At 34.1% G+C, this 23,952-nt stretch overlaps 1 protein-coding gene across 2 annotated transcripts; it reads left to right on the forward strand.

The window, feature by feature from the left end:
• The first annotated feature begins 1,151 nt into the window (after positions 1–1,151).
• On the forward strand, positions 1,152–23,063 carry LOC141459220 (uncharacterized). Of its 2 annotated transcripts, none has more exons than XM_074138016.1 (5): positions 1,152–1,181; positions 19,238–19,621; positions 21,447–21,776; positions 22,195–22,395; positions 22,667–23,063. In XM_074138016.1, exons 1-5 carry the CDS (start codon positions 1,167–1,169, stop codon positions 22,976–22,978), a joined length of 1,242 nt encoding a protein of 413 aa, XP_073994117.1. In that variant the 5' UTR covers positions 1,152–1,166; the 3' UTR covers positions 22,979–23,063. The 2 variants fall into 2 exon arrangements, with proteins under 2 accessions (XP_073994117.1, XP_073994116.1); XM_074138015.1 differs by lacking the exon at positions 1,152–1,181 and adding an exon at positions 5,566–5,860.
• Positions 23,064–23,952: the final 889 nt, after the last annotated feature.

Here is a 23,952-nt window from a genome sequence, read left to right on the forward strand (position 1 = left end):
AACGTTAGACCGGTATTTTTTAGGAGCCAGTAAAAGTTGCTTTTGAACACTCAGCCAAAATAATTGCCTTAAGATGGTAGGTGTAGTAGTGAGGTACTTTATGTTTTTATGTTACAAAAAATGGAATTGAGGTTTGTAAGGACACACACATTAGAATTAAGTGAGGCATTAACCTTCAGCAATAAATCTTCGGAAGTTGGCCGCTTAAAGGTTTCTCTGAACTTGCAATGTGCAGCGTTGGAGCTGCGCACCCATCACTACTACTATAAAAGAAAATCCCATGACGCCAAAAAGCATTCTTATAAAGAACAATATAATGAGCAATACCTTCTTACTGCAACGGCTGAGTACCAGTGTATTAAACAAGTTTTTTTTCCACAAATTTGGAAAGAACATAGATGACTGCTAGTGCTGCAAGACCAGGTATGGCAAACTTTCCAAACACAGTCCTTGATATTTACAGCAAAGTATAAACTTTTATTAATTTTAGAACACGATGTTTTTCTCCCATAATTTAACTTTTGTTTAATCGCCGTACAGTGTATATAATACTAAGCTTTGAAAGAGGTATTACTGCAAACTGACTCCTCTAAAAGTGAAAGTAAGGGTGAAGCAATAGCATTTTGAATAAAGATATGGCTATTCTTTTCTAGAATGTTAAACACAAAATCAAAAAATAAAAATAAAAAACAAAGAATGTACAATTATTTACAAGCTACACAACTTGAGATCTCGTATAATAATATATTAAATAATTAAAAAATAATAAACTACTACAGAGTTGTAGTTATAGCTTTAGCCGCTAGAATGCCTGAGAATTCACTTTTAAAAGCTTGTTTTGCCTGTTGAAAGGATCCATTAGCAAATTAAATATTTTATTAAATAATATTAAATCAAAAACATATTGTACTGCCGAAGCATTTTAAATATCAGAATAAAATGTACATTAAAATAAGTAAAAACTGAGCTAATTGGTAGCTGGGCGTTAAGCTCCGCCTGAAAAAATAAGCAATTATAAGTTAATACCTAAAACAATAACTGTAACGTTATTTATTACTTATTGTTTTTATTTCATTCAATGTTTTCAATAAAGAGCTCTGAATTTTCTGTCAGATTATAAAAACAAAAAGCACATTACTAGTTACTAACAGCTATTCTGCAACGGTATGTTTTTCAAAAAGGTATCAAATTATAATTTTACCAGTTATTACACTTATTTTTAATGTTTGTTGCAATCATTTATAGATTATATCACTTATATTTTCATCTTATTAGCAGTGCTTACAAATAATAATAACAATTTCATAACGGGAACATTTACATTTAGAATTGCTATATCCCCCTGTACTGTTGGTATAATCTCTGCAAAAATATAGACAATTATAGTACACATCTAACTCTTGAAATGTGTACAATTGTAGCTTTCTAGCTGTAGTTTTGAAGGAGATTTGAGGTGTTAAATATTTGGTACTTTATATTTCCTTCATATATTGAATTGTTGTATCTCTTGTCCTATTGGTAAAGTTTCTGCGAAAATATGAGCAATTATAGTACTCAGGTAACCCGCGGCCAGCGGACTGCACGTGGCTTACCTTGAATAATTTTATGGCTCGCGATATTCATCCTAATTTTTAGAAAATTTGTCATTACTTTCAAATGGAACTGATTGACTAACGACGTAATTAATGAACTAAAACCCATGTTTGAAATACGAAAATTAAAAATAGATTTGTATAACTCCTGTGACACAAAAGATAAATTTTCTAATGTGAGAAATTTGGCAGGAAATGTTGTGATCTCTTTTGGATCTACTTTCATCTGCTACTTTTTTTTTTTTAAATTGAAATTTACTAAACAGAAATTCCGCTCAAACGTCACGGATGAAAACTTACAACATGAATTACGTTCATTGAGATCGAGTTGCAAGAGATAAGTGAAATAGTTTAGAATCAAATACGTACCTCACTAATTAAATAAATTAAATATTACTGGACCATCTCATAATTGTCACTATTATATTATCTATGTTTACACGTTTGAATAATAATAAAAACAATAATAATAATAAATTCTGTTTGAATTTTCGCAGCAAAAATTTTGTAGTTGGTCCAATCTAATAGATAAGCGGTCCTCAGGCTTATAATGAATTTCCAAATTGGACCACAAGATCATTTGGGTTGGCCATCCCTGGTCTAAAGCAATGAGGTTTTAGTGGTGTCGGTTGGTTAAGTAGAGAATAGAGCTGTCTGCGAGTTGGTTAGACATGTCTTAATTTCAGTGCAATGTTTGGAGTCCAAGTTAGTCTGGTTCTCGTTTAAGAGCAACTAAAGATAATTATTAGAAAATTGTGTTTTTTTAGTAACTAGTTTGCTATTCAGCCTTTCCATTTTTTTGGGCATATAGCGTAGGAGACATTGATGTCTGTTTTTCTGATAAAATATATAAAGGCAGATAAGTGATCGATGTTCTCAAACCTCTGTAGTTTTAGTACTTGTTAACTTTCTTTATTACGTAGTTTTTTTATGATTTAAGGCGCGTCAACATCTGAGGTTATTGGCGCCCGGAGCTTTTTTCAATGCACTGCCGGCCTCCGGACAGTATTCTCTCGTTATAGACAACACTATCCATCACCGGACAGTGAGGTGTAAGAAGCTCCTAGGATGTGGAAATCTAAGGGTCAGCAGCTGGATTCGAACCCGGGATCTCCGCGTGGGAATCCAATACGCTAACCTCATAGCTAATCCCTTCCCTATTAACTATTTATTATCTTTTTTAATTAAGGAACACAAAAGGCTGATTTAAGAAACACCAATTTTATGCAAAATGCACATTAAGACCCTCTGCTTTAATATTTCTCTCCTCAGCAGTAATGGTTAAGTGGAAAGAGATAGCATCATTTGACTGTATAGTTTATCTCCTTGAGTAGACAGCGTGATGTGGGAGTCGAGTGTGCTGCAGTCTCCAATACGGAGGTTTCACAGTGGAGTGTGGGCTAAGCCCGCCTTATATAGCCGAGCTCAAGGTCTCCTGACTCATATTTCCGCCCGCCACTTATTCACCCAACTGTAATTTCATTTTAACGACCTGGCCTTTCTTTATTATCTTATATTTACTAACAATTTTCAAACAACTAAAAACTTAGTAATCTGTTTGCTAACAATGGGGCTACTTGTTCACTTTGGAAAATATAGCCTTCAATCAGTACGCCTTAATCTGGCCAGCAGACACTACCATAATATTTCTAATGTTTACAAACACCTTATTATATTAATCTATAGACTCTTTTTTGTAGAAAACCTTTATTGAAATTATTACCTTAGTGATTTTACATTACTGATTGGACGGAACCTTGTTATTCTGTAACCATTACAATTATGTTACAGGCAAAGCTGTTACAAGAGTTCATTTCATTGAATATAGTTCCAACAACTATTTACATAGTTTTGCTCAATGAAAACATAAAATTGCATTAAAATGGACTGCTTATTGAGCAACATTGCTCATATCTAAAAGGCGTAAAATCTTTTTTATCCAATAATTAAAAATAATTGGACGAATCTTTTTACATAAGTACGAAATATTACATCTAAGGAACGTAACAATGTTTATATTGTTCTCAACTATCTTATAACTTTAAACATTCATTTTTACTTTACTATAAGTTAATGGAGTAGTTTTTAATTGTTTCAAATTTAAGTTCCGTCCTGTCTTATTATTTTAATCAAGATATTTCAACTTTATATTTTACTACTTTTTTGGTACTTTTTGAGAATGCTCCAAATAGAATTTTTCCTGCGATGTTTAAAATAAAAGGGATAAACCATTAGGTGTTTAAGGTAAATCGTTTTAACAATTTTCATGTAAATCTCGTATAAATACAAAATTGCTTTAGTAAAGTCTCATTGTGGCTGACGGATTTCAGCCGAACACTATATCATAGTAAGCAATTTGTTTAGTACGATTTGTCGTACTAAAAACGGACGACAAAGTTGGAACTTCAATCCATTTTTTCTTTCTATACTTTTCTTCGTGATCAAGAGGAATTAAAAACTTGTATATCCAGCAATAAATCAATTTGGAAAACAAGAGTTGATCGATGTAGTTGTGCAATCAGTTGACCTCAGTCTATAGTGTATAAAGGAAAATCATAATAAGGATTCGAGATTGACGAGGAATCGGTCAAATAAAAAACAACTCGTCTTTTTGTCAACGTTTCGACAAATATATTGTCCTCTTCAGGGCGTGGCTATGCGGGTTGGTTGAGTTACAGAAACTGAAGAGGACAATATATTTGTCGAAACGTTGGCAAAAAGACGAGTTGTTTTTTATTTGACTGATTCCTCGCCAATCTTGAATCCTTATTTAATAATTTACGGTCACGAAGCCTATAATATTTGAAAATCTTAATATTTTACTCGTTGCTGCTAAGGTGCACAATTAATTCTTAATCTGCGAGCTCTCTTTTTCCATGTTAATTCCGAAATTTCCTCTCTCATAACAAGATAGGTTATTTTATTGTATTTTTTTTCGCATTTAGGGCCCGTCAATATTTGAGGTTATTGATGCCTGGAAGTTTTGTCAGTACACTACCGGCCTCCGGACAGTGTTCCCTTGTTACACAATCCATCATCGGAAAATGAGCTATAAGAAGCTTCTTAGAAAAGAAAATTTAATGGCCAGCCGCTAGATTTGAACCGATGATCTCCACTTTGAAATCCAGAATTCGCTAACCTCTCAGCTAATCCGTACCCTAGAACTAGCTTCGGCGATACATATACTGAAATGCCTACCCATCAACCACAGCTTTGTTTTCGTTGTAAACAGAACAAAATGGTGCAGTTACCTAAGTGAACTGCTTAGCCTAGAGTTTTTCGCTCAGCATTCTTTTATAATTAGACAAAAGCAATGATTTGCGCTTTTTAAAAAATAGTTCTAAATCTTTCCTTAGTACATTTTACAGGGTGTTCACTCTACTTCAACAACAGAGTGCTATCATAAAGCATTTATTTAACCGCGCACTCAATTCTGCCATCTCCGATGTTTAAGCTATTCTCGCTTAACAATTTTCGGATATATGATCTCCTTTCTTAATAATGAAACTAGACCCATGTTGTAACTAGCGAGGTGCCCTAAAAATTTTAAGACAGTTTATTATTAAAACCACTTAGAATATATAACGATTATTATAAATATTCAATAGAATTACAAATGTAACCAATAAAGATAGAAGCTAAGGAACGAAAGAAAAATTTCTAAAAAAATAATAATACACATTTATGGGTTAGAAGAAAGAGTCAGATTGGAAGATGACCGGCTTATAAGTTGTAACGTTACCAAAATGTGGAAATTATGACGAAATAACAATAGAGGCTATATAAAGGTTATATTTTTAAATATAAACAAAGTGAGACAACATCTGTGAATTGTCATTTTCTCAAATCTTCCCAGGATTGTTATACTTGTTTGGAATTGAAAGAATAATCAAAGTATAAGCGTTAGTATTAGAATACTATGACAGCTATGCCCTGAGGGTAGTGTTGATTTGTTGTGATGAAAGTCGCCATGGAGCGATAGCCTGATTTTCATGACCCAGGTTTGTCTAGTGTACTAGTTTACAATGCTAGGCTCTCTTCACTCTAATTGTTCCACTAGCTAGAAGATCATTTGTTTAATTTGGCAAAATAAAAAGTAATTGTAGTTTAAAAATAAAACTTGAGTGAAAAAAAAAATGAGGAATAATAATTATTACTTGAGTAGCAGTAACAATGGTTGGAATTGCCAAGGATCACTGGAATTAGATGCATCTTGGCCGATGCATTCATGGGATTTAACTCAGTGGTATGGACAGGATAGCAATAAGGTTCGTTGTTGCAATGTATTACTTGCACCCCTGCATATTTATTGATATCTCCATAAATTAGTACTGTATGAAATAGAATTCACTTACGTATTATTTAAGAAAAAGAATAAGAAAATATAAATAATTTATTGCTAATAATAATGTTCTTTACTTCGATTTATTGAAGAGTTGGGCTCCAAAAAAATTTAATTTCGTATCGACACGAAATAGTTATCGTTTTGGAAATATTTATTTTTTTTCCAAGGGCAATAACCATTTTTTCAGTGGAACAAGTATTTACATATCTGAAAATATACAAACTTACAAATTATTTGACCCAACAAAATTCATAATTACCTTGAAGGTGCTACTAAAACTTACAATCTAATCATTCAATTCACACATCTGAACTCGTGGGACATTATACATTTTTTTTTTGTGTCATTTCAAATGATTTCTGATAAACGATAATTGGTTCCAAATTATAAAAATTGTTACAGCCCAGATCGAAGTAAATACTTCTGAAAAGTAATTTCATTAATACTTTTTTTGGAGACCAACTAACCGATAGATTCAAATAAAGAATATTGTTTCTTAAGTAGTGATAATAATAATGTTGTTTCCTTGCACTACCATTTTTTCGGACAGCTATAAAGCATTAGGATTTGAGTCCAGAACTCCACGTTGAAATCCTGGTGCCTGAAACCTAATACGTATATATTATCTCCTTAACAAAAAAAAACTTAGTTTAAAAAGTTTAGTATAAGGGGTTGATTAAATGACAAAAAGTTACCACCAAATCACTAAGTACGAGGGTCGTTTGAAAAGTCCGTGCAAAAATAAAAACTACTTAATTTTTTGGGGAAAACCTTTTTTTTATTTTTCAACGTAGTCTCCTTTTAGGCTTATACACTTCGTCCAACGCTGCTCTAGTTTGTTGATCCCTTCCGAATAATAGGATTTGTCCAAGTCTGAAAAATAGCCATTCGTTTCTGCAATCACCTCCTCGTTTGAATAAAATCTTTTTCCCGCCAGCCATTTCTTCATATGGGGAACAAATAGTAGTCCGTGGGAGCCAAGTCTGGAGAATAGGGGGGATGTGAAACGAGTTGGAACCCTATTTCCATTAATTTTGCGACCACAACTGCTGAGGTATGAGCTGGTGCGTTGTCGTGATGGAAAAGGACTTTTTTGTGGGCCAATCGTGGGCGTTTTTCTTGCAGCTCGGTTTTCAAACGGTCCAATAACGATGAATAATATGCACCTGTAATAGTTTTACCCTTTTCCAGAAAGTCGATGAGGATTATTCCTTGCGAATCCCAAAAGACAGTCGCCATAATCTTTCCGGCCGAAGGAACGGTCTTCGCCTTTTTTGGCGCAGATTCCCCCTTGGTAACCCATTGTTTAGATTGTTCTTTGGTCTCAGGAGTGTAGTGATGTATCCATGTTTCATCCACAGTGACGAAACGACGCTTAAAGTCCTGCGGATTCTTCTGGAACAGCTGCAAACCGTCCTTGCAACACTTCACACGATTTCGTTTTTGGTTAAAGCGTGAGCAATCGCGGCACCCATCTTGCGGATAGCTTTTCATGTCCAAATGTTGATGCAAAATATTATGTACCCTTCATTCGAGATGCCCACAGCACTAGCAATCTCACGCACCTTCACTCTTCTGTTATCCATCACCATATCATGGATTTTATCAATGATTTCTGGAGTAGTAACCTCAACAGGGCGTCCAGAACGTTCAGCGTCACTTGTGCCCATATGGCCACTCCGAAAATTTTGAAACCACTTATAAACTGTTCTAAACGAAGTTGCAGAGTCACCATAATGTTTATCAAGCTTCTCTTTAGTCTCCTGAGGCGTTTTGCCTTTCATAAAGTAGTGTTTAATCAACACACGAAATTATTTTTCGTCCATTTTTTGAAAATCACTCGACTTTCTCGATTCAAACGAATGCCAAACACAAAGAAATAGACCGATCTGGCTGAAACTTGGCGTGTGTTCTTCCAAGAGATGCTACTAACTAAACATAAGCTCGATACGCGCCAGTGGTGCTATCTGTCTGACTTTGCACGGACTTTTCAAACAACCCTCGTATGTATATATTTTTTTGACGTCTGATTTAAATGCAAGTTTATTACAGCAGAAAGAAAATAAACATCATCTGTTTAAGAACATTTTTTCCATTAAATTGAACACTAATACACTTAGTCTAGTAGTATTTTTTTGCTTGTTTGTATTTGTTTTTACAACTGCAGTTAAACATTAAAAATAAAATAAAGCAAATGGAATTCCGAGATAAACGAACTATTTACAAATTTGATCTTCGGACATACCAGAAGTTTTCTACTTGACCACTTACTTACAAAACTTTAGTATTTTGGTCGTTGACTCTTAAATAATTTCATTTACAATAGTATGCACCAGAGTTGCGGAGATTATTCTTCGCAAAAAGAAGGATATCAGTTGAAATATCTAAATCATTCGAGTGACCAAGGATTAGAGAATTACTGAACTTTGTTTCTTTTTATATTGAGAATAAATGGATTGATGTCTGCTGAAAAAAAAACCATTGCAAATAAATACAATTGGACTGAGTGAAAACACCTAGAGAAAATAAATATTTGTTATTGATGGCCACAGAATAAATTATGAACTGCATAGAATGTAAACGTTAAAAATAGATGCAGGCGATAAAGAGCAAGCGAAGTTACTACAGTAGACAGGTTTTCGCCTACGAAGTATTTGAAAGTGTAATTTGAATAAAGAATAAAGTAATGGCAAATAGCTATTCACCAATAAACAAACCTACCTTTATGTCTCAGCATTTAAAGGATTTATACGAGCGTTATTAGAAAATTACATAATTTCAACTTTCTCCAAAAAAAGCTGATACTGTAAATTTAGCTTGAGCTTAATAATATGAATAGAAAAATAGGGATAGGTTATAACTACAAAAGTACAGCCCCAGCGATTGTACCAGGAATGTCTGAGAGCGAACAATAAAATAACAATAATAATAAATAAAGTTCAAAAAGACCTTTGTACGAGGGTCGTTTGAAAAGTCCGTGCAAAGTCAGAGAGATAGCACCACTGGCGCGTATCGAGGTTATGTTTAGTTAGTAGTAGTGATGGGCAGAACGAGTCCGTCTTTGGACTCGTTGGATTTGAATCAGTTCCAGGGTTGGAATCGATTCCAACAACTCGTTCACCGATTCCGGTCTCTGTACTTACCCTATGCATTAGTAACATTGTAAAAAATATCATTAAATGTTAGCTTTCCCAGTTAATAACAAAACTATATTTCTTTAACACACATTGAGTACTATCCCTAATTTCCAATTGCACTGATAAATATAAAATTAACAACGTAACACAAAAATTAACATAAAAATAGACTAGTCAATTATAAAAATTAAAGCAATGCTGTTTAGTCATTATCTAGCTTGACCACTGGAAGACTGGAGTTAATGTGCTTCAAGAGGATCCAAGATAGAGAAACGGAAATGGGTAGGAAATTATTCCCATAAAAAAAAATCTAACCCTTCAAGCAAAATGATAATTACTCATAAATAAAGAAATATTTATTTACTAGGACTTGTATATCAAGCTTTAAAAATATTATCTCATTATCTTACGAAAAGAAAAAGCTGTGTGCTTAATCTTTAACATAGCGCTGGACACTCTTATTCTTATCTTCATTGGGTAAGTTTAACCGTGTACATGACCGTGAGACAGTCAAAGTAACACTGAGCCAAAATTTAGTATTACCTAATTGGTTTACTTACTGCAGTATCCCTCCCACTCTATCACCAATTTCACAAACATTCATCGATTGGAAATAATTTTTAGTTAAATATTCGTTTTATTTGAATACAAAAAACATTATAACGCTTTCTTAAGATGATTTTAATTTTTAAAATTTGTTTTTGTCCATTACTCTTATAAAATACGAAGAATTTCAAATAAAATATAATATACAAACACAATGATCTAGTGTGCAGGTGGAGTCAGTCCTCGTTACCATAGCAATGGAACCGTTAAACAACTCCGGTTCCAGCTCCAGCAATTTCTATTGGCTAGATTCAGTGAACGAAAAAATGGAACGAGTCCGGTTTCAAAAGGATTTAAATCACTCCGGATTCGACTCCACCAACTCCAGTGGATTTAACCAATGAAAATGCTAGAGCTGGGCCGGAGTCGTTTAACGGTTCCGTTGTCATGGTAACTACGACTGACTCCACCTGCACACTAGATCATTCTGTGTTTGTATATTATATTTTATTTGAAATTCTTCGTATTTTATAAGAGTAATGGACAAAAACAAATTTTAAAAATTCAAATCATCTTAAGAAAGCGTTATAATGTTTTTTGTATTCCAATGAAACGAATATTTAACTAAAAAATATTTTTAATCGATGAATGTTTGTGAAATAGGTGATAGAGTGGGAGGGATACTACACTAAGTAAACCAGTTAGGTAATACTAAATTTTGGCCCAGTTTTACTTTGACCGTCTAGCTGACATGTACACGTTCAAACTTACGCCAATGAAGATGAGAGTAAGTGTCCAGCGCTAAGTTTAAGATTAAGCACACAGCTTTTTCTTTTTGTAAAACAATAAGATAATATTTTAGAAGCTTGATATTCGATTCTTAGTAAATAAATATTATGAGTAATTATAATTTTGAAGGGTTAGAATTTTTATGGAATAATTTCCTACCCATTTCCGTTTCTCTACCTTGAATACTCTTGAAGTAAGTTAACTCCAGTCTTCTAGTGGTCAAGCTAGATAATGACAAAACTGCATTGGTTTAATTTATATTTGACTAGCCTATTTTTGTGTTAATATTTGTATTACGTTGTTAATTTTATATTTATCAGAGCAATTGGAAATTAGGGATAGTACTCAATGTGTGTTAAAGAAATATAGTTTTGTTATTAACTGGGAAAGCTAACATTTAATGATATAATAATATAATAAATTGCGTGACATTTGTTCTTATGTTTAATCGTTCCAAACCTTCTGCTGCCTCATTTTCATTTTTATTTGCCTAAATTTTTTGGGGCGGGGCGGAATCACTTTTTTTTAAAATAGGGATTTGAATCAACTCGTTCCACCATCGGACTCGTTCCAATGGAACGAGTCCGCTCAAATAGCCCATCACTAGTTAGTAGTGATGGGCAGAACGAGTCCGTCTTTGGACTCGTTGGATTTGAATCAGTTCCAGGGTTGGAATCGATTCCAACAACTCGTTCACCGATTCCGGTCTCTGTACTTACCCTATGCATTAGTAAAAATGTCACGCAATTCATTAAAAAATATCATTAAATGTTAGCTTTCCCAGTTAATAACAAAACTATATTTCTTTAACACACATTGAGTACTATCCCTAATTTCCAATTGCACTGATAAATATAAAATTAACAACGTAACACAAAAATTAACATAAAAATAGACTAGTCAATTATAAAAATTAAAGCAATGATGTTTAGTCATTATCTAGCTTGACCACTGGAAGACTGGAGTTAACGTGCTTCAAGAGGATCCAAGGTAGAGAAACGGAAATGGGTAGGAAATTATTCCCATAAAAAAAATTCTAACCCTTCAAGCAAAATGATAATTACTCATAAATAAAGAAATATTTATTTACTAGGACTTGTATATCAAGCTTTAAAAATATTATCTTATTATCTTACGAAAAGAAAAAGCTGTGTGCTTAATCTTTAACATAGCGCTGGACACTCTTATTCTTATCTTCATTGGGTAAGTTTAACCGTGTACATGACCGTGAGACAGTCAAAGTAACACTGAGCCAAAATTTAGTATTACCTAATTGGTTTACTTACTGCAGTATCCCTCCCACTCTATCACCAATTTCACAAACATTCATCGATTGGAAATAATTTTTAGTTAAATATTCGTTTTATTTGAATACAAAAAACATTATAACGCTTTCTTAAGATGATTTTAATTTTTAAAATTTGTTTTTGTCCATTACTCTTATATAATACGAAGAATTTCAAATAAAATATAATATACAAACACAATGATCTAGTATGCAGGTGGAGTCAGTCCTCGTTACCATAGCAATGGAACCGTTAAACAACTCCGGTTCCAGCTCCAGCAATTTCTATTGGCTAGATTCAGTGAACGAAAAAATGGAACGAGTCCGGTTTCAAAAGGATTTAAATCACTCCGGATTCGACTCCACCAACTCCAGTGGATTTAACCAATGAAAATGCTAGAGCTGGGCCGGAGTCGTTTAACGGTTCCGTTGTCATGGTAACTACGACTGACTCCACCTGCACACTAGATCATTCTGTGTTTGTATATTATATTTTATTTGAAATTCTTCGTATTTTATAAGAGTAATGGACAAAAACAAATTTTAAAAATTCAAATCATCTTAAGAAAGCGTTATAATGTTTTTTGTATTCCAATGAAACGAATATTTAACTAAAAAATATTTTCAATCGATGAATGTTTGTGAAATAGGTGATAGAGTGGGAGGGATACTACACTAAGTAAACCAGTTAGGTAATACTAAATTTTGGCCCAGTTTTACTTTGACCGTCTAGCTGACATGTACACGTTCAAGCTTACGCCAATGAAGATGAGAGTAAGAGTGTCCAGCGCTAAGTTTAAGATTAAGCACACAGCTTTTTCTTTTTGTAAAACAATAAGATAATATTTTAAAAGCTTGATATTCAATTCTTAGTTAATAAATATTATGAGTAATTATAATTTTGAAGGGTTAGAATTTTTATGGAATAATTTCCTACCCATTTCCGTTTCTCTACCTTGAATACTCTTGAAGTAAGTTAACTCCAGTCTTCTAGTGGTCAAGCTAGATAATGACAAAACTGCATTGCTTTAATTTATATTTGACTAGCCTATTTTTGTGTTAATATTTGTATTACGTTGTTAATTTTATATTTATCAGAGCAATTGGAAATTAGGGATAGTACTCAATGTGTGTTAAAGAAATATAGTTTTGTTATTAACTGGGAAAGCTAACATTTAATGATATAATAATATAATAAATTGCGTGACATTTGTTCTTATGTTTAATCGTTCCAAACCTTCTGCTGCCTCATTTTCATTTTTATTTGCCTAAATTTTTTGGGGCGGGGCGGAATCACTTTTTTTAAAAATAGGGATTTGAATCAACTCGTTCCACCATCGGACTCGTTCCAATGGAACGAGTCCGCTCAAATAGCCCATCACTACTAGTTAGTAGCATCTCTTGGAAGAACACACACCAAGTTTCAGCCAGATCGGTCTATTTCTTTGTGTTTGGCATTCGTTTGAATCGAGGAAGTCGAGTGATTTTCAAAAAATGGACGAAAAAGAATTTTGTGTGTTGATTAAACACTACTTTATGAAAGGCAAAACGCCTCAGGAGACTAAAGAGAAGCTTGATAAACATTATGGTGACTCTGCACCTTCGATTAGAACAGTTTATAAGTGGTTTCAAAATTTTCGGAGTGGTCATATGGGCACAAGTGACGCTGAACGTTCTGGACGCCCTGTTGAGGTTACTACTCCAGAAATCATTGATAAAATCCATGATATGGTGATGGATGACAGAAGAGTGAAGGTGCGTGAGATTGTTAGTGCTGTGGGCATCTCGAATGAACGGGTACATAATATTTTGCATCAACATTTGGACATGACAAAGCTATCCGCAAGATGGGTGCCGCGATTGCTCACGCTTGACCAAAAACGAAATCGTGTGAAGTGTTGCAAGGACGGTTTTGCAGCTGTTCCAGAAGAATCCGCAGGACTTTAAGCGTCGTTTCGTCACTGTGGATGAAACATGGATACATCACTACACTCCTGAGACCAAAGAACAATCTAAACAATGGGTTTCCAAGGGGGAATCTGCGCCAAAAAAGGCGAAGACCGTTCCTTCGGCCGGAAAGATTATGGCGACTGTCTTTTGGGATTCGCAAGGAATAATCCTCATCGACTATCTGGAAAAGGGTAAAACTATTACAGGTGCATATTATTCATCGTTATTGGACCGTTTGAAAACCGAGCTGCAAGAAAAACGCCCACGATTGGCCCACAAAAAAGTCCTTTTCCATCACGACAACGCACCAGCTCATACCTCAGCAGTTGTGGTCGCAAAATTAATGGAAATAGGGTTCCAACTCGTTTCACATCCCCCCTATTCTCCAGACTTGGCTCCCTCGGACTACTATTTGTTCCCCAATATGAAGAAATGGCTGGCGGGAAAAAGATTTTATTCAAACGAGGAGGTGATTGCAGAAACGAATGGCTATTTTTCAGACTTGGACAAATCCTATTATTCGGAAGGGATCAACAAACTACAGCAGTGTTGGACGAAGTGTATAAGCCTAAAAGGAGACTATGTTGAAAAATAAAAAAGGTTTACCCCAAAAAATTAAGTAGTTTTTATTTTTGCACGGACTTTTCAAACGACCCTCGTAGGTTAGGTTATTGTCTTAGCGCACGGTAGTCGAGCAGTTAGAGGCTAGACCGGTAAAACTGTAAGTCTTATTGGTACTGGGTTCAACTCCCGATCATTTGGTATTTTATTTTACGTTTAATACGAGTTCTTTTGTAGTATGTTTGCTAATCGCCTCCATCCACGACACCTAATTTTGATAGTTGGTCGTAAAACCTGCCTAAAAAAATAACATTACTCAACTTTTTGTCTCTACGCGAAGTACAATTACTTATTATTTATACCAATTACCCTGAACAAATTATAGAAGGTTATATAAGCATATTTTTGTTTACATCTTTTCACCACTAAGAGACTTGACTGCTCCGTAAATATATAACTAGTTTCTTGTTAGATAACCGTTCGTACAGTCTATTTTCATTGACGCAAACAGAATTTAGATTTCTTTCACATACTGTACAACAAGTACACCACCAATTTTAGAACCTTCCCTCTACACACTATATTTTAGAACTTAATCTATTGTGGTTTCTGGGTACATAAAGTTTAATTTTTATATTTTCAAATTAAATATGGGCCAGCTCGCTAAAAGCTATTCACAAAATGATTCATATTCCAATTAGAGTTCAGTTCTTCATAAGTTGAAAGAGAAAAATCTGTATTAAGCGAAAATTCCAGGGGTTTTTTTTTTTTGTAATTTTTGATTTGTTACATTATTGAAATGATTTCATTCACGTTGTTAGTCCATTGTTGTTGTAATTAATTATAAATAAATAAATACAAACTTGTAAAAGAGGAGACATTTAATTAAAAGTTCCGTAGGCGTGGTTTTATAGATATATTTGGTGATGTGTGCGATGGAGACTGTCTGGGAAGGAGGTCGCGTGTAGAACTCCGCACTAGTCGACCTCTGCAGTCCGCACTTACAACACCTGTTGCATCTTGCACTGTGCATCTCCTTCTCGTCGCTTATGTAAGTGATTATTCACCAATTAACTTTTTTAATAACCCTAGACACAATTAAAAATAAACTCAAGAATAGGCTAAACTTCCGAATTAAGTTGATCCGAAAGTGAATTGTATTATGATTACTGAATTATTAGAGAAAGTGTTTGGCTATTCTATCGTATTTTCAGTTTAAGATTCTCATAATCCAAAAATTGAGTTGTATCCAATAATAGTATCTTAATCTGTCCAAAATATCTAAAAACTTGAAAATTTTCAAAGTGTAACTCGAAATGGTGCATAACGTTTGGGTACTAAACAGGAAATTCGACGGTGACTTAACAATCAAAATCTTTCGGAAATGCCCACTTTACTACAAAATATATTTTTTTTTTCACAATTTTTTCATTCTTTCTCTCAAATATCACCAAACTATTCATATGCAAACTTGTATTAATACTGCACAAATATAGGTCTTTCATTTTTACTTGAAATGAGTCGTCTTTCTAGAAGAATTTATTTTTATTTTTTATAAGTGTGATGAACACTCTGAAGTATTATTACTGTTAATTGTACGATTTTAAAATTTACACAATATTAATTAGGAGTAAATTTGTCGCTATTTTAAGAAAATCGATTAACCGAAAATGCTTATTATTAAATAATTTATTTTCTTTTGCGATTTCCTCGATACGGCTTGATGTCCTTTAAAATTCAAACAGATGATAAATAAATTAAGAGCTATCATCTTTATTTTATTTACTGTAAAGTAGCCATTTTAATAAATAATCTAATATCTCTGTATAAGTGATTAACAATACGTTTGAATATATTACCCAAAATTCCTAGGTTGTGAAAAAATTAGTTGAAGAGAAATACGTCTTTTTCTGAACGATTTTTCTTATATTCTACAAATTTTCTCGTTGATCTAGTTATACTATTTCTATTTGTTCAAAACTTTTTAGTTTAAAGACAATGGCTGGCCTGGTTGTTATTATTTTAAATCCTTGGCTACTCCTTAAATCATTGGCTCCTCTTCCTAATCTTTTCCTTTACAATACCCCAATAAAATATTGTTCCTCTGTGAAAAACCTTGGTATCACTTTCGATCAAAACCTATCCTGGAAAAACCATGTTTCCCAAATCTCTCGTCGTTCCATCCATATCCTTAAGCAGTTTAATAGTTCCCGTCACCTTTTTCCAATTAAGACCCGGCAATTTCTAGTTTCCTCTCTTATATTCCCCCATTTCGACTATGGTTGTTTAGTGTATGGCGGTCTTTCTGGTGATATTGAAGCTAAGCTTAAGCGCCTCAAGAACTGCTTCATAAGATTTATTTTCAGCATTTCCAGAGACTCTCGCATTTCGCACTGCTACGATGAGTTGAAGTGGCTTTTTCCTGTCTATCGCCGCCAATATTTTTTGGCTTCTTTCCTTTTTCAAGTCATCCAGTCTCAAAGGCCTTCCTATATTTTTCAACTCCTTAAGTTTAAATCCTCCATCCATTCCCGTAACACTAGATCTCGCTCATCTGATCTCTATATTCCCTCTCACCGTACCTCATCCTTTGACAAGTCCTTCCTAATTCGTGCTACCTCTCTCTGGAACTCCTTGCCTTCATTTGTCCGCCATGCTCCTCCTACCCTATCCATCTTTAAATCCCGTCTATTCAGTTATCTACTTTCTATTCAGCTTCCTCCGAAATTCTAATTGTTTTAATTTATTTCCTTAATTTCTGCTGTTTTATTATTTTATTTTTACTTTCATTTTCACTTATTATATTTTCACTTTTGTAAATACTTATTTATTTATTTAATTTCTGTATAATCACAGGCCAAACTGTTAAGGCCTCTATTTGTTCCTGTATTTATTCTTAGGGGACAATTGTCCCAGAATAATAAATTTCTTTTCTATTTCTATTTCTATTTTGTAAATAGATAAATACAGAGTTCCTTTTAGATACTGGTTCTGAGTAAAAAATAGCCACCAAAATTTTAGTAAAAATACTGAATTTACCAGAAATTTGACTTTTTTGTTGTATTAAGAAAAAGTGGCATGAGTTTTAACACCATATTTTATATTATATTCAAGTATTTTTTTTTTACGTACATTTTTTATGTAGTCTGAGCGATGGTGACAGTTATAGGTTTGTGTTCAAGGCGACAGCGTTCACTACTTTTTATAAACGGAAATAGGACGAAAATTCAAACATTTCAATAAAATTAAAGTTTAAATTCCATTGAATTCATGACTTTTACTCCACTTTTTCGTATGAGTACGAGGGTCGTTTGAAAAGTCCGTGCAAAAATAAAAACTACTTAATTTTTTGGGGTAAACCTTTTTTATTTTTCAACATAGTCTCCTTTTAGGCTTATACACTTCGTCCAACGCTGCTCTAGTTTGTTGATCCCTTCCGAATAATAGGATTTGTCCAAGTCTGAAAAATAGCCATTCGTTTCTGCAATCACCTCCTCGTTTGAATAAAATCTTTTTCCCGCCAGCCATTTCTTCATATTGGGGAACAAATAGTAGTCCGAGGGAGCCAAGTCTGGAGAATCAGTGGGGATGTGAAACGAGTTGGAACCCTATTTCCATTAATTTTGCGACCACATCTGCTGAGGTGTGAGCTGGTGCGTTGTCGTGATGGAAAAGGACTTTTTTGTGGGCCAATCGTGGGCGTTTTTCTTGCAGCTCGGTTTTCAAACGGTCCAATAACGATGAATAATATGCACCTGTAATAGTTTTACCCTTTTCCAGATAGTCGATGAGGATTATTCCTTGCGAATCCCAAAAGACAGTCGCCATAATCTTTCCGGCCGAAGGAACGGTCTTCGCCTTTTTTGGCGCAGATTCCCCCTTGGAAACCCATTGTTTAGATTGTTCTTTGGTCTCAGGAGTGTAGTGATGTATCCATGTTTCATCCACAGTGATGAAACGACGCTTAAAGTCCTGCGGATTCTTCTGGAACAGCTGCAAACCGTCCTTGCAACACTTCACACGATTTCGTTTTTGGTCAAGCGTGAGCAATCGCGGCACCCATCTTGCGGATAGCTTTGTCATGTCCAAATGTTGATGCAAAATATTATGTACCCGTTCATTCGAGATGCCTACAGCACTAGCAATCTCACGCACCTTCACTCTTCTGTCATCCATCACCATATCATGGATTTTATCAATGATTTCTGGAGTAGTAACCTCAACAGGGCGTCCAGAACGTTCAGCGTCACTTGTGCGCCCATATGGCCACTCCGAAAATTTTGAAATCACTTATAAACTGTTCTAATCGAAGGTGCAGAGTCACCATAATGTTTATCAAGCTTCTCTTTAGTCTCCTGAGGCGTTTTGCCTTTCATAAAGTAGTGTTTAATGAACACACGAAATTCTTTTTCGTCCATTTTTTGAAAATCACTCGACTTCCTTGATTCAAACGAATGCCAAACACAAAGAAATAGACCGATCTGGCTGAAACTTGGTGTGTGTTCTTCCAAGAGATGCTACTAATTAAACATAACCTCGATACGCGCCAGTGGTGCTATCTCTCTGACTTTGCACGGACTTTTCAAACGACCCTCGTAAGTATTGCTATCTTGTCAAATTCTCAAGATTATCTTTTTACAAGAAATGCACCTACTTTTTACTCGAGTTTGGTGTTATATACGATAGAAATGTATTCTATGCTCACATATGAGTTGTCAATTTGTACGATCGTTAGGTACCATTGCTATTAAAGATGAAACCCACTGGAGCATTTCATTCTAATACAATTCTTTTGATTATTAATCTCTTTTTCAATAATTCTAAGCTTGGTGTTGGATTCCTGATTTAATGTTGCGATTAAGAAAGCTTAGGCTGCATTTTCTTTCAGATATTTATGACTCTGTGTCACTTTTTGTCGACGACGCATAGTTGAACTTATATACTAAAAGGAAGAAAAGAATAATACCCATTTTCGGTCAGTATTTTTCTATTTTTGCCGAGCTTTCGATCTAGATTTCGTTAACTGTTACAGCCAAAAGAAGTACGACGCGGCAAAGTGCGTCAACTGTTTGAAGAAAGGCGCGGTGCTGGCCGAGACAAAAGCTACCCACTGGAGCCGCTTAGACAACGCGGCGTCAGTTTGGACAGAGCGGGCAATCAGGAAAAACAACAGCCAGTCACCAATAATAATAATAATAGTAACGGCCAACTTAGGCTAACTAGAAGTCATAAATTGAGTAATAACTGTGGCCAACAGATCTACCAACAACCGTCTATACTATTTTCTGAAAACTATAAACAATTATCACAAATTAGACTGAGCGATATGGCATCTAGAAAGGCAACATCAGTTGATGAACAGGGCAAACAATTGTCCCAAGCTTTGTACAGTCTTAATTTGGGCTCGCATTCTAAGGTAAGGTTATTTTTCAATTGCATTTTGTTTCCTGGTTAAACCACTTTTGTAGCACATTATCAAATTTAGTTTATTTTCATACACTTGTTGAGAAATCTTGAATAAGAAGAATTGGTTTCTAGAATACGCTTTGTGGGTGAGTGTTGTAGCTCAGAAAAACAGTAAATCGCAGGAATCTTTAATTCTACAATTCGTTTGTTTACCTCCAAGGAAGCCGAAAGTAAATAAATTAAGTATATTATTTCCTTAAATGGAAGTGCCTCCTTAATAAATGGATAATTCAATTTAAAAAAAATAAAGAAATAAACGGTTCTTTAATCGCTTTTTGGCAGGCTGATCTAGGTTTGCCTAATGAGCTACACTGTCTAATATGCACCAAGTTCATATTGATTTGAAAACTGCGTGATCCCAAAGCTCTAAAAATCCAATATTCATTGAAAAGATAAAGTTTCAATGCCAGATGAGTGACCGATAAGTTCCATAGATTATGGCCAAAGTTTAAATGAATCCATTTGGGGCAACTGTTTAGAAAGGCGAACAAACCAAAAACCCCGGTTTATACTTCCCATTTTCTGGTAATAACCATTCTTCAAAGTCTTAACGAAAATATCCGGTAATGACACACAACTGATCTTATGATTCCTTAATTATGAGAATAAAGGCCTTCCTAAGAATTTACAAGGTTAGACTGGTATAACCGGAATAAGTTTGTTTTTCGTCCAGAAACCATAGCCGGCTTTTTCCACGTGTCTTGTTACGGTCATTGAGAGTATTTGTGGAACTTGCAATGAATTTTTCATTGCTTTAATTATTTATCACTGTAAAAGTTGTTTAACAGATCTTAAAGGCATCTTGGAACTTAGAATAGATACTGTTTGCCTCATATAATTTAAGCCATATGTGAGAATTGATTAGCCAAGATGTAATCACTCAAAAACATTAATAATATGACCTTACTGTAATATACAACTGTTAAGATTATCGTTGTTTTATAGTGTATGTATCCATTTCTCCCCACTCTGGACTTAAAATTCCTTAATTTAATAGAGTTTACATAAAAACATTCACTTATATTTTAATTTGTTCGCACTTAATACATTTTAACTTTTACAATAGACGGGCCTTAAATTAGTTGTCCCAGAATAATGATTATTTTTAAAGTTTTGATTTATCATACGAAACTTTGCGTAAAAAGTTTTAATTCAGTACCGTGGTACTCTGTCAATTTATCTTGGTAGTTTTCTACAACTTCGGTATTAGAGAAACACATTTAACTGTCCTTGATAATATTTATGGCATGGAACCCTACATTACACTGACTTTAAAAAGAAGAATACCAAACCCCCCAAAATAATCAAATTAAAAAATTGTAGGCCAACACAAATACAGTATGTATACAAAATTTTAAGAAGTATATCGTTGGAGGCATTTTTTAAAAAATTGTATAAAAGCAAAAAAAAAAAATCCGTCTTATAAAGTGATTGTGTCTGACTTGGTATTTTGATCACCTAGTTCACAATCCGATCCCCTGGTATCGATATTATATCTAGAATCGATGTATTAAGTTTCAGTTTCCCGCGATTATCAGTTTTTGAGATAATTTTTTTTTTCAAAGACACGCGCAGACCATTTACTAAAAAAACACTATCGGTCTTAGGGGGGGTCTCAAAACGGATATTTCAGGTGAAAATTTGGCACAGCCGCAATACCAAATTACCATACTTTTGTTTAAATAAATATTCATACCACATATATTAAAGTTTTTATAATTAGAAAATATGTAACTAAAAATTTTGTTAATAATACAAGTAACTATTGTTTGAAGGATATGCTGAATAAGTCAACAAATAAGAGCCCACCAACCAGGGCAACATTAAGTAAAGCATCCTCACTTGGCAGTCCACCGAATAAAACTAAAAGCGTTGATGGGCAAGTTAGGGATGTGAAAGCTAGGAGTCCACTGCACTCTTCAAATACTAGTGCTAGAAATATGGAAGAAATGAGTAAAGCGAGAAGTCCACCAGCTAAACTAAACGCAGTTAATGATTTACCGAAGAAATTAACAAGACCGCAAAGTAGCAGAACTAAGGATGTACTAACTGAAAGCCAACTAACTATTAGAAAAGAACAGAATACAACAAATCTTTATACTAAGGTATTCATACATTAAATCTTCAACTACTATTGATTGGTTCTTTATTTTGCTGTCGTGACTTCTATTACCAATCCTGGACAAAATATTATACAGGTGGCGGCTTTTAAAGAGAATTTTTCCTATAGTAATCTCCGATCGCTAGTTTGGATTTCACAGTTGCCTCTTCAGCAGATCATCGGATTGTACATGTCATCTCCCTTGAGTTGGGGCAATTGTTCAAGCCTTCCTAAAAGATATCATTGTCACTTTTCGAAGATAACCTCTCATCAACCTATTTCTATTTACTCCTTCGCTGCTACCTCATACACATGTATTTCCGTGCTGCACTCCTTGCTGGTGTTAACTTAATGACGAACAAAACATTAAACTACAAAGATCTTTAAATTGTACATTCATTAATTTGTCTACTGTTTTTTAGGCTGCAGAAGAAGCGGTACATACAAATGTTTCTGATCAAAACATGATTGAGTGTAAGATTTGTGGTAGGAGATTTCTTCCAGAACGTTTGGGAGCACATGAAAAAGCTTGTAGTAAATTGCATAATAAGAAAAGGAAACCATTTGTTGCACGTAAAATGATTGAAGGACAATCAGTCAGAAAAACTAAGACCACAGTTCAGGTTGGTTTTAATGTAAACTTTCTAGTTAACAATTGCTTATAAATCGATGATGAAGGATGGATATATTCTCTTCAAACAAACTTTAAGCTCCAGAAATTCGAGATAAGTTCTGTATAGAGCAAAGAGCCGGCAGTATGAGATAATCTTATGATTTCTTCTAAGATGATTTCTGAAGTGATTAACACAATCACTTAAAGCATAGATCAACACAAAAATTTTAAAATTTATATCTTCATATTTAGTTCAAAATAATACTCTTATTTTTTTACAGTCAAAACCAAAGAGCAATTGGCGTAAAACTCATGAAGAATTTGTTGCAAACATCAGAGCCGCCCGTCAGGCACAGAAGATCTTAGAAGCTGGCGGTAGTTTGGCGGATCTGCCGCCCCCTCCGCCTTCAGACACCTCTCACCTCACTCCTTGTCCACACTGTGGCCGTAAGTTCTCTGAAGCAGCTGCTTCCCGGCACATACCTCTGTGTAAAGAGAAAGCTTTGCGTGCCAAGATGGCAGCACCAAAAGGTAGAGGTACGGGTGCAAGAGCTCCTGCATCCAGGATCCCAGCTTCAAGAGCTACTAGATAATCCTTCATGTTATTATGGCTGTCTTGTTGCAACTGGAATCTGTTCCAAGTTTTTTTGATTCCTTCTTCTTCTTTTTATTTACTACCGACCCAAATTGCGCTGTATACTATGAAATGATTCAGAATTACTTTTTTTAAACTATTTAAATTATCAATCCATAACTTAGCGATGGATGTGGTGATAGATATTCCTTAGAGCTTTTGCTATATCTATCATCTGAAGTTTTTGGCACTATTTGAGGCGAACAGAAACACAATGCGGTTGTTCCACTTTTTGAGGAAAATGAGTTTTGGTTACAATTTAATCCTTTACGCCTAAATCGTGATAACTTTAGCGTCAAATAGTACAAGCCTTAAATAGTTACAGTAATTTCGTAAAGTAATTGAATTTGAATTCATATAACGTTTTCTTTAATTCTCTGTCTCATTAATTAATTTCACCACTGTCACCCTTACATTGTGTGTGATAATAATGAGAATTATTTAACACTTATAAACTAACTGTCTTCCTCCTTCAATCTGATTAATTTTAAATTTACCAATAGTAGGATGCAGTCTTTAACGTATTTTATTGTATGATGCTTGTTTTATTTTATTATATATTTATTTTATTCTATGTGATTTACATATTGAAAAGGCCTATTCAAGGTCCGACAATATGTTCTTAAAGATTTTAGTTATTAATTTAAAGGACTTAAAACATAGCAGTCTTTATTAAATGTAGTACCTAACTAGTAGTTTGTTCAGTTTCCATTGCTTTTTAACTATTGTTAAAAATTTAGTGATATCAAAGTGAGAATATTTGTGAAAGATTATATAAGTAAAAAAATATTTTAAATTATATGTTTACTTTCAACAAATATATATTCAAAGTTAAAAATATGTACTTTCTTACCTCATTCTAAAATAATAAAAACACATATTACATCAAAAGGTACAGTAATGTTAGACATGAACAAACTTCCATAGGATGGT

The sequence above is a fragment of the Rhodnius prolixus genome, unplaced genomic scaffold, assembly GCF_049639745.1.
Source record: "Rhodnius prolixus isolate KJV_2025 unplaced genomic scaffold, Rpr scaffold_11, whole genome shotgun sequence".
NCBI classification, from domain to species: Eukaryota; Metazoa; Arthropoda; class Insecta; order Hemiptera; family Reduviidae; genus Rhodnius; species Rhodnius prolixus.